At 42.2% G+C, this 15896-nt stretch overlaps 1 protein-coding gene and 1 pseudogene across 1 annotated transcript; one reads left to right on the forward strand and one right to left on the reverse strand.

Annotated features, from left to right (window-relative positions):
• Nucleotides 1-10945: 10945 nt before the first annotated feature.
• IL36B (interleukin 36, beta) lies at nucleotides 10946-15522 on the reverse strand. Its single transcript, XM_012656767.1, has 3 exons — nucleotides 15459-15522; nucleotides 11985-12124; nucleotides 10946-11158 (listed from the first exon to the last, which is right to left on the reverse strand). Exons 1-3 carry the CDS (start codon nucleotides 15520-15522, stop codon nucleotides 10946-10948), a joined length of 417 nt encoding a protein of 138 aa, XP_012512221.1.
• LOC105820318 lies at nucleotides 13117-13691 on the forward strand (annotated as a pseudogene).
• Nucleotides 15523-15896: the final 374 nt, after the last annotated feature.

Below are 15896 nucleotides of genomic sequence, written 5' to 3' on the forward strand. Positions count from 1 at the left end.
TTAAACTTTATTATATTATATGCTCAACCTTACATATTTCACCTTTCAAATCATCATCCTGGATTTATTTCTCTTCATTTGAAGTGGTTCCTTCAAGTGGGTCTTCAGGGGTCTTTGTGGGACAAATCTTCTGAGACTAGGCGACTTTCTGAGAAGGGCTTTTACATTCTTCTATATGCTGATAATTCCTGGGAAGGTGACTTTTAGGGGCCTGGTAGGCTAAAGATGGAGTAGGCTTCTCCAGAATTAAGAAGCCTATAACAAAAGTGCAGTTTTGGGGAAAACAATGTTGGAGAAAAGCCAGGGTGAGCCAGGGGCTGGTGGATGACTCACTCAGCATCCAAGGGAAAAAGTAGGAGACATAAATGGATTCCAGGACAGGTGAGGTTACACTAATGTAGCTGGTCCACAAGCTTTTTTCTGCTGCATGAATGATGTGCTGAGCATACTATCCTCCTTAACCACCGCATCCACCTGAAAAATTATTCCTATTTTATTGAAGGGTAATCTGAGACACAGAGCCATGAAGAGACTTGACCGAATCCACACAGCTAGAAGGTGGCAGTGCCAAATTTTGGACTCATAGCTGTTGAATATAAATGCCACACTTCACAAACAATAGTAATAATCACAACTATCTTCCATTCAATCCTTCTTTATTTCCAGGCACTGGGAAGTGGGAAAAGAGCACTGGGAAAAGCTGGGTGCCAGAGTTTCAGCCTTGAAAAAGACACCTGCTCTTCTAGACTCTGGAAAGAGGAATTTTGAGTCCATCTTCAGGGACCAGGATGCCTGCCCTGGGCTCTGAGGTGCTGTGGTTTGTTAGATGGTGTCACCTTTGCTCAGCCCTAGGAAGTATGCTCCCTGACCCCAGGGATTCCCATGTGCAGATGGAATGGCATCTAGGCAGTAGTCCCTGACTTGGAGAATCCCACAAAATGTTGAAGTCATCTTGTTTCTTTATTTTTACTGTTCTGGGGTTTTTCCTCACCGTCTTTCCTTGAGTAGCTCTAAGCAGTCTGACCTGTGCTGCTGCTGTCATTTCCCCCTCAAGGCTTCACCAGGAAGCAGCTTTCTAGAGAGAGGAGCTGCCTTCACGCGATCCTTTGGCTAGAGGCCAGGAACCCTGCCTGAGCCAGTCAGAGTGCAGAGGGTTACACAGTGCCTGTCCGCAGGAACACTGAAACCTGGATACACAGTGGCGTTTGGGCCCCCGATCCCAAGCGCACTGCTGTGCCCTTGGCCTGGCCCTGGTCATGGACAAGGGTCTTTGCCTGTGCTGGAATCAAAGGAATAGCTGCTTCTCTTTGAGCAATGAGTTGATGGGACTGTGCTCTGTGCTCCTCACAGCTGGGCTAGGGCTGAGGCAGGGCTGGAGACACTGTGTTTAGTGAGGAAGTAAAAATTGGCTAGGACATTTGGGAGGCTGGAATAACAAGGCACAGGCACAGGTAAAGTCAGCTGCAAATGAACAAGAAACAATATTTCTCCCAAGGATTTGCCACAGCTGCAAAGTGTCATAACATCCTCCTTCTTTGAATGGCTACTATTTTTTCACTCACTAAAAATTTCTTACTTTGTTCCTCAAAAGCATGAACAATTGTCAATTTGGCTGTTTGAAGTATATCAACAAGAATAAAACATTCCAATTTTGCTTGGAGAGTATAAATCACTGTGACATAGAGAAACAGCCTTGACTTCCAGCCTGGGTACAGAGCTTCACATAGGGGTTTCTGGACACAACGTTCTATGTCTGTCTTAACTTTGTACTTTTGGAGGACACAGATCCTGGATCCACTAATAGCAGACCCAAGTGCATGTCATGATATTTTAGATGAGTGGCTAAAACGTGTGTTGCTGCCCCAGTGGATGGTTCACCTTCCCTCACCAGTACTGCTGTGCCTCTTGGGCCCAGCTATCATTTCAGACTGAACCCCGATATTAGGACCCTCTGGAGAGGGACACATCCATCAATACCAATGATCTTAGTGGTGGATTGAGAATTGGTCTTCATCACTGTAATTGTTAGAGCTTGAGGGGAGGAGTGATAGATAGCATCCCCTCTCTCTCACTTGAGTTATAAACCAATTGAGAATTATGACAAAGGATAATTTTTTTGTTTATTGATAAGTTTATTACTGATAAAACTGATACTGAGTGTGGATTCTTCCTGTAAACAAAAGAAGTACAGAGTAAGACCAGTTGCTGGCAGCTCTGCAGTGCCACAGGCCCCGTCATGGGAGATGGCTCTCTCGAAAGTGTAAATCACGAAGGAGCAGAGCAGAATGGATGCTTTCCACCACCCCACTGGCTCTCAGTGGAAAGCAGGTAGATGGCAGCTGGGCCACACAATCCTACTTTCTCATGAGTAGTGTGACCACATAATGCATGATACGATGTGTCACTTTTGAGGAAAGGATGTGCACCAGGATGTACGGGCTTCCCTGTACTTGGGTGGAGTGAGCGAGGGGAGGAAGAAAGCCAGGAGTTTAACAAAAGGAAACGTGAGGAGTAAATAATGTTCTCCCCCTTTGGTGCTTTATGTCAGAGGGGAAGGGGAGATTAAGGGGCTGCAACAGCTGCCTTCACATAGTGGAAGGACTTGTGTGGACATGAGAGCTCCTTTATTCTCCATGGTGTCAAAGCTTAAGAATAGGAAGCCAGATTTTATTGTGAGTGTGATTAGTCTTGTTAAAGAAGGTGGGCTGCCTGGGAGGATGTCAGTTTCTCATTTCACTTATTAATTTATTAATAACTAATTAACTCATTCAATAAAGATTTATTAAGCACAGATACTGTGCTAGGGGCTGGGGATATAATGGACAAACACTACTTCCCTGCGATCAAGGACTTTATAATGTAATGAAGGAAGTAAAGAAAGACAAAGGCAAATAAATAAAATAATGACAAACCACGGAAAGGAAACAATCAATAACTGGAGACAAAGAACATAAGAGGTAGAGGAAGGAGATTACTTTAGGCATGGTGACCAGAAGGTGAATTGAAGGAGCCAGAAAGGCAAAATATGAGAATAAACCAGTACAGGTACATGGATATGTATGAACATAGCATATGCAAAGGTCCTGGAGCTGTGAAACACTTGGCATGCTCAGAGAACTGAAATATTGGAATAACTGAAGATAGTGTTAGAGAGAAAAAGTAACTGGGAAGAGGAGTTGGAGACAGGTGCTAGACAATCCAGGTAAGCCTATAAATCATGGTAAGGACTTTGCATTTCCTTTTTGGGGCAAATGGAAACATTGAAGGAGGCTAAACATTGGAATGGCATGGCTTAGATTTACATTTGTGGAGATAACTCTGGCTTCCACATGGAGATTTACTAGTGACAGGAGTAGATGGAGGGAACCAGTCAGGAGGCTGATGCATAGTCCAAGGGAGCTGTGGTGTTTGCCTGGCACACGGTGGCAGGGAAGTTGAAGAGAGATGGGTGAATTTGAGATTTATTTTGGAGGTAGTCTGCTTTGGAAACAAACTTATTGATGGATTGCATGAAGAGCTTCAGAAAAAATGGGAATCAAGAATGACTGCTAGGTTTCTGTGTTGAGTAGTTGAGATGGAGAAGACTGGTGTGGGGATCGCAGGCTGGGGAGTATCAAGAATTAGAATCTGGGCTGGGCATGGTGGCTCACGCCTGTAATCCTAGCACTTTGGGAGGCCAAGGCAGGAGGATTGCTTGAGCTCAAGAGTTTGAGACCAGCCTGAGCAAGAGCAAGACCTCATCTCTACTAAAAATAGAAAAAATTAGCCAGATGTGGTGGCACATGCCTGTAGCCCCAGCTACTCGGGAGGCTGAGGCAGCAGGATTACTTGAGCCCAGGATTTTGAGGTTGCTGTGAGCAAGGCTGATGCCATGGCACTCTAGTCTGGGCAACAGAGCAAGACTCTGTCTAAAAAAAAAAAAAAAAAAAAAAAAAAGAGTTAGAGCCTGAATAGCCAAAGCAATCTTACGCAAAAAGAACAAAACTGGAGGCATCACATTACCTGACTTTAAACTATACTACAAGGTTATAGTAACCAAAACAGCATGGTGTTGGGACAACAATAGACACATAGACCAATGGAACAGAATAGAGAACACAGTTGTAAAATCATCCACATACAGCCAATTGATCTTTGACAAAGCAGACAACAATATACACTGGGGAAAAGAAGCTCTATTCAATAAATGGTGCTGGGAAATTTGTATAGCCACATGCAGAAGAGTGAGACAGGACCCCTATCTCTCACCACTCACAAAAATTAATTCAAGATGGATAAAAGACTTAAATGTAAGGCATGAAACCATAAGAATTCTAGAAGAAAATGTAGGAAAAAGTCTTCTAGATATCATCCCAGGCAAACAATTTATGACTAAGACCTCAAAGGCAATTATAGCAACAACAAATATAAATAAATGGGACTTGATTAAATTAAAAAGCTAATGTATAGCTAAATAAATAATCAACAGAGTGAATAGACAACTCACAGAATGGGAGAAAATATTCACAAACTATACATCTGATAAAGGGCTAATATCCAGAATCTATAAAGAACTCAAGCAAATCATCAAGAAAAAAAAAATATACAAACCCATTAAAAAGTGGGCAAAAGACATGCACAGAAGCTTCTGAAAAGAAGATAGACAAATGGCCAAGAAACATGAAGAAATGCTCAACATCACTAATTATCAGGGAAATGAAAATTAAACCACAATGAGATATCGCCTTACCTCTGTTAGAATGGCTCTTATTAAAAAGTCCCCAAAGAGTAGATGCTGGCATGGATGCAGAGAGAAAGGAACGCTTATACATTGTTGGTGGGACTGCAAACTAGTACAGCCTCTATGGAAAACAATATGGAGATTCCTCAAAGAACTAAAAGCAGACCTACCATTTGACCCAGAAATCCCATTACTGGGTATCTATCCAAATGAAAAGAAGTTATTTTATCAAAAAGACACCTGCACTTGAATGTCTATTGCAGCACAATTCACAATCGCAAGGATGTGGAATCAACCCAAGTGCCCATCAATTCATGAGTGGATTAACAAAATGTGGTGTATGTGTACCATGGAGTACTCCTCAGTCATAAAAAAGGATGAATTAATGCCTTTTGCAACAATTTGGATGGAACTGGAGACCATTCTCCTAAGTGAAGTATCTCAAGAATGGAAAAACAAATACCACATGTACTCTCTATTAAATCGGAGCTAACCAAGGAGCATACATATGCATAGAGGGAAGTAACACTCAGTGGAAATCAAACAGGGGAAAGAGGGGAGATGGGGATGGGCAAAAACGTACCTAACGAGTACAGCGAACACTCTTTGGGTGATGAGCACACTTATAGCCATGACTCAAGCATTACAAAAGCTATCCATGTAACCAAAAACATTTTTACTGCCTTAATATTTTCAAATAAAAAAATAAAATTACTGAGAGAAAGAAAAGAGTTCTACTCAGGAAATATTCCATTTGCAAGCTCTGAGACAGTCCAGACTGGTAGCTGCAAATGCAAATCTGGAGTTTAGGGGAGAGTTCTGAACCAGAGATTAAATTGTCAACACACACCTGAAATTTACATTCATGAGAACAAATAGTATCACCAGTGAGACAGCATAGAGGAGAAGAGGACTCAAGGATGAGTCCTGAGGAATGGCAGCCCTTAGAAGTCACGTGAGGAAGAGCCAGTAAATCAGAGTAAGAAGGAAAATCCAGGGAGACTGGGGAAAACCCAAATGTGACTTTTGCAGGATCCCTGGCATGTGAGCGTGGAGATGTGGGGAGCAGCAGGGTGTGCCCAGTGCTGATTGAGACAAGGACAGCAGAGTGTCTGTGGGATTAGGCCACAGGCAGGGATGGGGACATCACTGATGATGCTCAAAAGCAGGTTTTGGTGACGTTGGATGTCACAGGTCAGACTGGAACAGGCTGAATAGTGAATAGCTTACCAGTAGTCAGGAATGTACAAATTAAAATGATGAGTTATCCCTTATACACTGAACCAGCAAAACTTTTTTTTTATTTAAAAATAAGCGTTGGACAGGGGGGAATGAAAACGCCATTAGCAGTATAAATTTAAAAAACCATATTCAAAGGCAGATAGTGTCTATTGAAAATAAATACTGCTCTTACTCTATGGTCAAGCAATGCACTTACCTATTCCAAAGAAGGACTTGTATGTGTGCACAGTAGGTATATACTAGAATGTTTATTGCCACATTGTTTGTTAAAAAACAATAAAAAGTGGAACCTAATTGTCTATCCATGAATGGATAAACAACTGACAGTAAAACCATTCTGTTGGGTATTTTGCAGCAGTTGTAAGAGAATGAGATATAGCATCTATACCAATGTAGACAGCTATTTGGACATAGCATTGAGTAAAAAAGTGAGTTGGAGAAAAATATGTATCAGTGGTTACCATTGGGGTGGAGAAAGGGGAGCCAGGACTTGGGGGAAAGGAATTTGGATTTATGTGGTATGTTTTAACATTTTTTTTTACAAGGCAAATGTATCAATATACTAAAAACTGTGAAATATTACCATTTTTTTAAGTGAAAAGAGTGAATGGAATGTGAAAAAAGTAGTTTTATCAGAGGCTGTGAGTTTCTCAAAGGCTGGGGTTCCCATCATGTTCCCTGTGCTTGAACATTTTCTGGCACAATAACCAGGTGTGGTGTGAGCAAATCAATGGACAAAAGAGTGGATGCCCAGAGTTGGCCACTTGGTGCTATAGTAAGAGGCCTAGAAAATTACTTTTCCTTTCTGCTCTGATGGGGAGATCCTGCCTTGGAAGAAATAACTAGTTGCATTTTCTATGGCTATGTTCCCTAACTTTTTGTTAGGCAATTTATTGCTGACAACTGGCATTTTAGGGGGTGGGTATGGAAAGAAGACTCAGTGGGGTCCTATTTATTTAAGAAGAGAAAGACAGGGCTCAAGCCATCCTTCCAGGTGGTTGAAGAGCAGCTCACATGGGCACTGAAGGAAAATGGCTGGAGAAAAATAATATCACATAACTCAGCTAGATAGGAAAAACTAGTTTATTTCACCAGTGTAAGATTATAGAATTTTTAAGAAGAAATGTCTGTCAATCACTATTAAGCATATGTGTGTCTTTCAAGTTACATATACTTAACAGAAGGTTTTAGGCCTTTATTAATGAGTAATTGAACATTATGTAAGGATCTTTGAATTTCTGGCACCACTTCCACGGGACTTGTCCCTTATCTGTCGAGAAAAGAAATAATAGATTGAGCTTTAGTTGCTTGTTGCTCTGTGGGAATTCCGGAGCAGTGTTGCCAGATCTTCTAATTTTTCTTGAGAATCTTGACTTCTCAATTTTTAAAACACTGTAAGCACAGATCAAAACACCTTAACAGACTAGGACATCCAAATCAGCCCCTATAAATGTCCCCAATGTTACCTAGCTTTACAGGCATGATTTACTGAATCTCTAAGAAACAGAAAATGTCCTTGTTTTACAAACTGTCCAGAACCCAAGAAGAGAGAAAACATTCTACAGCTCTTTCCATTTGAGCATTTCCTTGATCCCAAAGCCACTCCAAGATTGTAGAGATGAGAATCTTCCTCTTCTTATTTTCACATTCTTTCCTGGCATTCCTACCTTGGTCCACATGGATGAGAAACTCTGTCCTTCACCCTGAGATGGTGGTGTTGAAGGGAATTCTCCCACTTCCTTCCACCTCCAGAAGAAGTAACTTTCTGATTGTCGAGACCCTGATATTTGTGAACTAGCAACTGGGGAGTAGTTGAGAAGGCAAATTCCACACTGAAGTTGCCTAGAATAGCCTGGAGTTTACCTTCCCCTCTGCCTTACTCTGTTGGTTCTGCTAGGGAGGGCTGGATCATCATAGTGGCTTGAGTCTATGAAATTAAAGTTAGTGGGCATGTCTCTGATTTCAAAGATCTAGATTGGGGTGAGGATTAAAAGGCACCTCTCATTGCCCTAATCCAGCTGCAATAATAATAAAGGGCCCTTCTCCTTTGCCCCACGCAGTTGTGCATAAACATGCTTATGGGGGTGCGATTGGACAAAGTGCAAACCCCCAGGCTGTACATGGAGCCCTTCATGAGGGATTCTGGCTGGAGGCCTTCTGGGGATACTCAGCATTGTGCTTCGCTTCTGCAGCCAACTCCTCTTGAAAGGATGTGCTAACATCATCACAGTCCTGGGGTCACACTGACATATGGGGAAGAGGAGAAGGAACTGAGATAGGGAAGCTCATGAGCAGCCTTTCTGTGTTTTCCTTCTCCATGTTCTTTGAGGAGTTTTGCAGCTTTGCAGTTCATTGGACCCTTCTTGAAGTTGAGGGCTGCTCCTGACATCACAATGCAAAGTCCTCCCTGACACACTTTGTTATCAATAGGAAGATGCTAATACATGCAATAAAAACTAATTTGTTTCAATAATATTTTGTTAAGAAACTGTTATGTAGGAAGCAAGATTTGGCATCTAAATAAAGTACATAAATGTGAGAGACAAAATTTCTACCCTCCATGTACCTAGAATTTGGTTGAGGAGAAGAGAGCAAATGGGCCAAGACAAGGAGAAAAAGCTATAGCACAAAGGCTAACAAAAGAAATATCCAATAAGAAGGCAAAATGCTATGGACCTCAAAGAAGATAAGGTGTTGGCTTTGGTTGGGAAGACGAAGAGAGGCATCTAAATACCTCAAAAGGATTTAAGATGTTAGTAAGACATAGGCAGGTGAGATGCACAATGATGGAAGTGTTTGAAATGAGTGCAAGGGCATGAGCAGAGACACAGATGGAAGAATCTGAAGAATCCAAAATGTTGGGGTGGCAAGAAGAGAAGTTTGCCTTGATAGAATCTGTCTTAGCCTAGATCTACTCCAGAAAACAGAGCCTGAGACAAGGATCTGTGTGTAGGATGATGAAAAGTGACCCCAGGAGAGGTGGCTGGAGAAATTGAAGTGGGGAAATGAGGGAAGTCAATGCAGGAATGTGTTCTTGAGTTCAGCCTTGCTTTGGGCAATTACGGCTCAATACTGCTGGGACCCTCTGAGGGACTATGCAGAATGTATCTCAGTATTGCCCACCTGTGGGATGGAAGAAAGTAGCCATTCCCCATCCACTCCCATCCTCCATTGTTCAAGGGTTCCCATGGACCAGCTCCCTCTCACTTCCAGGTTTGTGCATATGTGAATGCCAAGTAGGTTCCTACAAGTGTCCATCCCCAGGTGTCCCAGGATCCCTGGAGTATGGAAAGAAAGATGTTCAGTGCAGCTGAGATGACATGTTGCCAGATTACACCTTCTCAGACCTCAGTGCACAACAATGCTGGAGTAAAAAGTAGGCTAACAGATGGGGTTCAAGGAATATCCCAAACAGACTCATAGGCAGTGGAGCAATAGGAGATAATGCCAGTTTTAGGACAGATTATGCCTGGCGGAGGAATTTGAACTTAGCCATGAATACCCATTGCAAGACCGAATGCCCCTACTTGTCATGTGCAAAGAAGGGCAAGATCTCTTGAGGGAAGAGAGCCTGTCCTGTTCATATTCATGTTCAGAATATTATAGCATATTGCAATCTAAATGTTCTTGGTCAGTGAATTTATAGATTATATCATAGGCTTTAACTAAAGTAACCCTCACAAAATCGACAACTGGCTTAAAAGTATCCCTTTAAAGAAACTATAGATTGAACATATACTACTAAATTCCAGAAAACATGAATAATAACAAGAAAATATCATAGCTGGTGTTTCTTCTTCCAATCACTTTATAAAGTAAAACAAGGACAGTACATTCAGTCTGAGAAGTTGTCTGAAACAAATTCAAGCTGATCTGAATGAGTCTTTGAAATATGAATTGATTTACATTCACAACAGTTAACAATCTTAACCAAAGTACAGTTGACCCTTGAAAAATGTAGGGGTTAGGGGTGCCAATCTCCGTGTAGTCAAAAATCCACATATAACTTTTGACTCCCCCAAAACTCAACCACTAATAGCCTAAGGTTGACAGGAAGCCTTACCGATAACACAAATAGTTGATTAATACATATTTTGTATGTTATTTGTATTATATACTGCATTCTTACAATAAGGTAAGCTAAAGAAAATGTTATTAAAAACAAGGAAGAGAAAATATATATAGTGTTCATGAAGCAGAATTGGATCATCATAAAAGACATCATTCTTGTCATCTTCACTTTGAGTAGGCTGAGGGGGAGGAGGAAGCAGAAGGGTTGGTCTTGCTGTTGCAGGGGTGGCAGAGGTGGAAGTGGTGAAGGAGGTGGAAGAAGAGGCAGGAGAGACAGGAACATTTGGTATCATTTTTATTGAAAAAATCTGCATATAAGTTGTATCAGTGCAGTTCAAACCTGTGTTGTTCAAGGGTCAACAATATATACCATGTGTCAAATTGTTAACTAATGATATTATGAATCCATCATGATTATCAAGACAAGTAAAATTTCTATTTCACATTTATCTCATTCATTAGCTTTATCATTTGGGGTACATACTATAGTGTTTATAGTAAACATGCATAGAATTAATAAATGACATTCTTTTATCAATCGGGTCATATAAACAAAAATGTTTGGAATTCACATCTCTAGAACATGGATTGGCAGAAGGGATAAGAAGAGTAGTTGTGTGCAAGAAGCATTTGGAGGGTGATAGCTAAGTGGATCATGAAAGAATGAAAAGTGATTCTTAGGTTTCATACTGGGAGGACGACATCCAATAGGGGACATGGTGCAGAAGTGGATGTCTGGAAGAGGAGGTGGTTTGGGGGTGGTAAGAATGAGGTGAGCTGGGAGTGGGCTAAACTGCTGATGAACGCAGTGCCTGGTGGTTTCTTAAGATGACTTAATGTGTTTTCAAACACAAGCTTCTTTGACAGCTTGATCCTCTGTCCTGGAAACTGCACACAGAGCCCAGGCTGGATTTAATTTTTAGGATGTAAGTAGAAGTTAGTGTTGGTAGTTATGTCCCTCTTCTGGGTGAGAATGACGGGCTGTCCCGCTGTGGGGAAGGTGGCTATGAACCAGCCAGGGTAGGAGACTGACTCAAAGACAGAGGTTGAGCCCTCCTTATTGTGGAAAAAGAAAAAAGGCTTTGGCCCTTTCTTCTCCAGGTACAGGTTCATGATCATTTTCTCCTGGGGGAAGGAAAGAGGCTTGTTAGAGAGGAGGCTTAGGAGGAGAGAGCTAAACTATCTCAGCCCTGAGGGCATAGCAGGGGAAGTGACTGCTGCTCCCAAAGGCAGGGACAGAGGCTAGGGACACAGGCAGATGAAAGGGGGGCACCAGGCAGTCCAAACAGGGAAACCACTGGTTTCCAGCAGCCTGGCTCCACCCCAGGATCCCCTGATATAGGGTGCTTCTGATTCTTTGAGGCATCATCTTCCCTGGAACAGAGGGAGGTTTAAATCCCTTTCTTAGTGCTTCTGGTTTGCATTCACCTACAGGATCAGGCCAGTCTCACTGCATTCCCAACCCCCATGTGGGTTTATACATTACAGCTTCCATCATCAGCAGAAAGATTAGTTTCATAACTAAAAATCTTTCTTCTAGTACACACACCATAAACATGAAATCTACAAAATCCACATTGACAATCCCTCTCTATTTGTCTCCTCTGCAGTGCAGTGGCCTTTGCTTACATGGGAGCATCCCCTCATCTCAGAGCATATCCAGGAGGCAATTGATCAGAACTGAGAATGGAGAAACCACCATTCCTTGGCTGTTCTGAAACATTCCCATGGGTGTATTCTCTGTCTTTCAGAGGATCCGTGCTCTGACATTAAAATAAGAGTACTACCCATTCAAAGGCAGCGTTTACTGATTTGGGAATCATTCAGGTCATATTTCCTTCCTTACATTGAATAATCCAGGATTGTAAGAATATTATTTTTATTCAGTAACATAAATGAAATTAAAAGTCCATTTGACAATACTTCTCTCTTTAGATGTACAACCACTCACCTTAAGCTGCAAAGTAGGCTTGCCCTGAATTTCTGCACAGAGGATACAGAGATCTTTGCCCTGGATTGCCAGGTAAACCAGATTACCTTTTTCTTCATTGCGGAATTCTGTGTCTCTACATGCTACTAACTCAAGAAAGACTGGAAACACAAGGGAAAATGGAGACAATGTTAGGCCCCATGCAGGGGGATGTCCAGTCCTTCTGGCCTGACATCCAGTTACTCCTCCCAGCCAGAGGACACTGAATGTCCAGGACTCCCCCAGGTTCCTCCCATTACCCATTTGTCACCATCCTGAAATCCATTTCATTTTTCTTCCTTAATTGCAGAACCCCAATTATTACCAGGGCACATTGCTTCCCAAGAAATAAAAATAGAATTTCCCACCACACTCACAGCTAAATGTGGTCAAATGCTTAACTCGTGGTCCATGAGATATAAGTGGAAGTGTTGTATGAGATTTCTAAGAATATTCTTTAGAAGGAGTAGACTCAGCTAAGAGAAGTTTGTTTCTTATACCCTGGGTTGTCTTACTGCTTGCCTCAAACACTCGGGCATTGACCTTGAGGTTGGTGAAGCAGAAGGCTAGAATCCTTGGCCCCTGGTGGCATCATAGAGCCACCATACTAGCCTGGGCTGGCCTACTCATGCTTCTTTTACATTAGGAAAAAAGAAACTTCTATCCCATTTAAGATTTGGTTATGTGGGTTTTCTGTCACTACCAACTGAACTTAATTCCTGACTGAATTTAGCAGGTAATTCCCAGGAGCTTGAGCATTCGGCATCTATCCTTCTGGGTAGGGGAGACAGAATGAATTCATTCAACAACTATTTATTGAATGCCCACTTAGAACAAGGCACTATGTGGGCACTGGAGATTTAGTTGAGGACAAGAGAAACATTGTCATTGCCCTCATGGAACTTATAATCTTTCCAAGTGAGATGAAAAGATGTAAACAGAGAAATGACCAAAACTACAATAAATTGCAATACCTGCTTTGGAAGAAGTGACCAAAACTTGGGACAGCCGGAGAGAGACCATAGTTAGAGGTGAAATTCAACTCAAGACCTTAGAGCTAAGAGAAAGCTCTTATATGAAGAAATGGGAGCTCTTTGCTGCATGTACTGTGAGAATGAAGACCATTCTCAGCAATCAGACTGTCGGCATTCCAGAAGATGTCGACCTCACTCTTAAAGGATGTACAGTTATTGTGAAGGGTCCCAGAGGAACCCTGCGGAGGGACTTCAATCACATCAATGTAGAACTCAGTCTCCTTAGAAAGAAAAAGAAGAGACTCCAGGTTGGCAAATGGTGGGGAAATAGAAAGGCACTGGCTACTGTTTGCACTATTTGTAGTCACAGACAGAACATGATCAAGGGTGTTACATCTTCTGTTACAGGATGAGATCTGTGTATGCTAACTTCCCCATCAACATCGTTATCCAGGGGAATCGGTCTCTTATTGAAATACAAAATTTCTTAGGTGAAAAATACATCTGCAGGATTTGGATGAGGCCAGGTGTTGCTTGTTCAGTATCTCAAGCCCAGAAAGATGAATTAATCCTTGAAGGAAATGACATTGAGCTTGCTTCAAATTCAGCTGCTTTGATTGAGCAAGCCACAAGAGTTAAAAACAGGGATATCGGAACATTTTTGGATGGTCTTTGTGTCTCTGAAAAAGGAACTGTGCAGCAGGCTGATGAATAAGATCTAAGAGTTGTCCAGCTGCATCAAGATGCCAGGTGATTCCTAAGATCTATTTGCAATTTTAATGATGTAATAAAAGACATATTGATTTCAGAGGGGGAATAAAAAGAAATGGGAATAGGGTGGTGGAGGGGGTTTGATGGGAGAGTATTCCAGTGAAAGGAAAAGTTTAGGTAAAGGCCCCTATATGGAAAAGATCTTGCAAATTCAAGGCTCCAGAAGAAAACTGCTGCACCTGAGGTCTCCCCAACTTACCCCCACCCACAAGCACAAACACACAGGCATGATATTGTTCAATTAATATATTAAGAAAGTCACTCCTGATCCTCTGTGGAGAAAGGATGGGAAACTACAGAAATAAAGTGGGAGGGAGGGCAGTGAGAAAGTGATGGCAGTGGTCTAGGCAAGAGAGGACGTGATCTTAGAAATCAGATGTATTTTGCACATAGACTCATCAATCTTTGCTGATGGATTGAATGGAGGGTGAGGAAAAGGAAGGAAGGTAAGGAGTCAAGATGTCTCCTGTATTTCTGGCTCAAGGAAATGGAAAAGATGGTAGCGCCACTCATGGAGACCATTAGCAGTTTTGAGGAGGCAGATCCACAGTTCCACTTGGGATATATGAAGTTGGAGATGTTTGGGAGGACACCAAGGTGACACAGGTCAACTGTTCAGAGGGGAGATCTATATCGGAGGCATGAGCGGCAGTCATGAGCATAGAGGTGGTACATAAATCCAAGAGCCCAGCTCATTCCATGGGGCATGTGAATGATTGCAGACTGAGCCCTGAGGGACCCCATCATTTGGAAATTTCAAGGAGAAAGTGGAGTCACAAAGAAAATGCAAAAGCGGAGGCAGTAAACCACATGAGAGTGAACGTTCTTACAGAAGGAGAAGATGGAAAGAGATCAAGAAGGAAATTGCCAATTATACTAACGCAGCTGAGGGGTCAAATAACATGAGGAAGGAAGACCCAAAGGAAGTGTCCTTTGGGTCTGAGTGTTTGAAGGTCAGTGGTGACCATGGGAATAGGAGCTCAAGGGGAGCAATTGAAGAGCCGTCCAGAAGTTAGAATGTCTTGATGTAAGGCAAGTAGCAGGTGAAGTGGAGACAAGTTGTGTAGTCAACTCTCTAGTGAAGTTTGGCTACGATTGACCTGGGAAAATGGATTGGTGGGAGTAGAATGTGGAGATCAAGAGAAGGTTTTTAGTATTAAGATTGCAGATGTTAGATTACAGCATGTCTGTCAGCAATAGAAAGAAGCCAGGAGACAGGCAAGAGTGGAATGTGGATGGAAGCAAGGAATTAAATCAAACATTGAAGTCCTAGAGAAAGGGAAAGAAGCTGAAATGGACTGATGTGACAGAAGGAAGGAATATTGCTTTTCACTAGAAGAGAGGATGACAACTTAGAAAGGTGTGTAGGTTTGGTGCTGGAAAGATGAAGGTGTTTGAATCTGAGGTCATAGGTAGTGATGGTTGGAATCTAAAGGAGAGAAAGTTTAAGAGGAAGGTTAAACTTCCCATTGCCTGGATGAATAAGCCCTTCTAATCTGAAGATATTTTCTTTTGATAAGGGGAGCCACCAACCCCTCACACCCTCATTTTTACGCATGGGTTTTCCTTTGTGGAAGGGAACCACCCTGCCCTTTATCACCCTTCCTGTGGACATGGGCAGGTGCTCAGGAGTTGGCAAGGTCTGGGACCAGGTTCAGGCAGGCTCAGCCCCAGCCCCAGTGGAGCAACAGTGGCTTAGATTGTCACTCACCAGGCTTGACACTGTTGCTAAGAGGAGCTGCTATTAAAGAATTTCCATCCAGGACCCACACCATCTGTAGAGAATCACGAATACCATAGACTCTGGGCTTTTCCTCCCCTGCCAGATGACAGAAAAGCACAAAACATACGTGAGGTTGTTGTCAACATCAGAATTCTAGTTGCATCCTGCTATTAATGCTTTGGAATTCCTGGTTGTAGGCTTGTTGCTCTGAGGAGTGGCTATTTCTCAGAGTAAGGGAGGGGAAATAGGCAGGGGCTGGTTTATGAATGAAAACCTCTGGAAGGATCTATGCATTCAGGGTCCCAAGAAATTTTCAAGATTCGTCTTTATCTCCCTAGGGCTATTAATGACTTGTCTTTTCCTGATTGATAAAATCTCTGGGTAGTAATATTAATAAAACTGCAAAATATTTAAATTGGTCATCAG

The sequence above is a fragment of the Propithecus coquereli genome, unplaced genomic scaffold (genome assembly GCF_000956105.1).
Source record: "Propithecus coquereli isolate 6110/MARCELLA unplaced genomic scaffold, Pcoq_1.0 Scaffold519, whole genome shotgun sequence".
Taxonomy (NCBI): Eukaryota; Metazoa; Chordata; class Mammalia; order Primates; family Indriidae; genus Propithecus; species Propithecus coquereli.

Coding starts and splice junctions, on each gene's coding strand:
- IL36B (XM_012656767.1), bottom strand. CDS start 15,522: ATGGTGTGGGTCCTGGATGGAAATTCTTTAATAGCAGCTCCTCTTAGC. Junction 12,125..15,458: donor TAGCAACAGTGTCAAGCCTG/GTGAGTGACAAT, acceptor TTGTGTTTCCAG/TCTTTCTTGAGTTAGTAGCA. Junction 11,159..11,984: donor AGCCTACTTTGCAGCTTAAG/GTGAGTGGTTGT, acceptor TCCTTCCCCCAG/GAGAAAATGATCATGAACCT.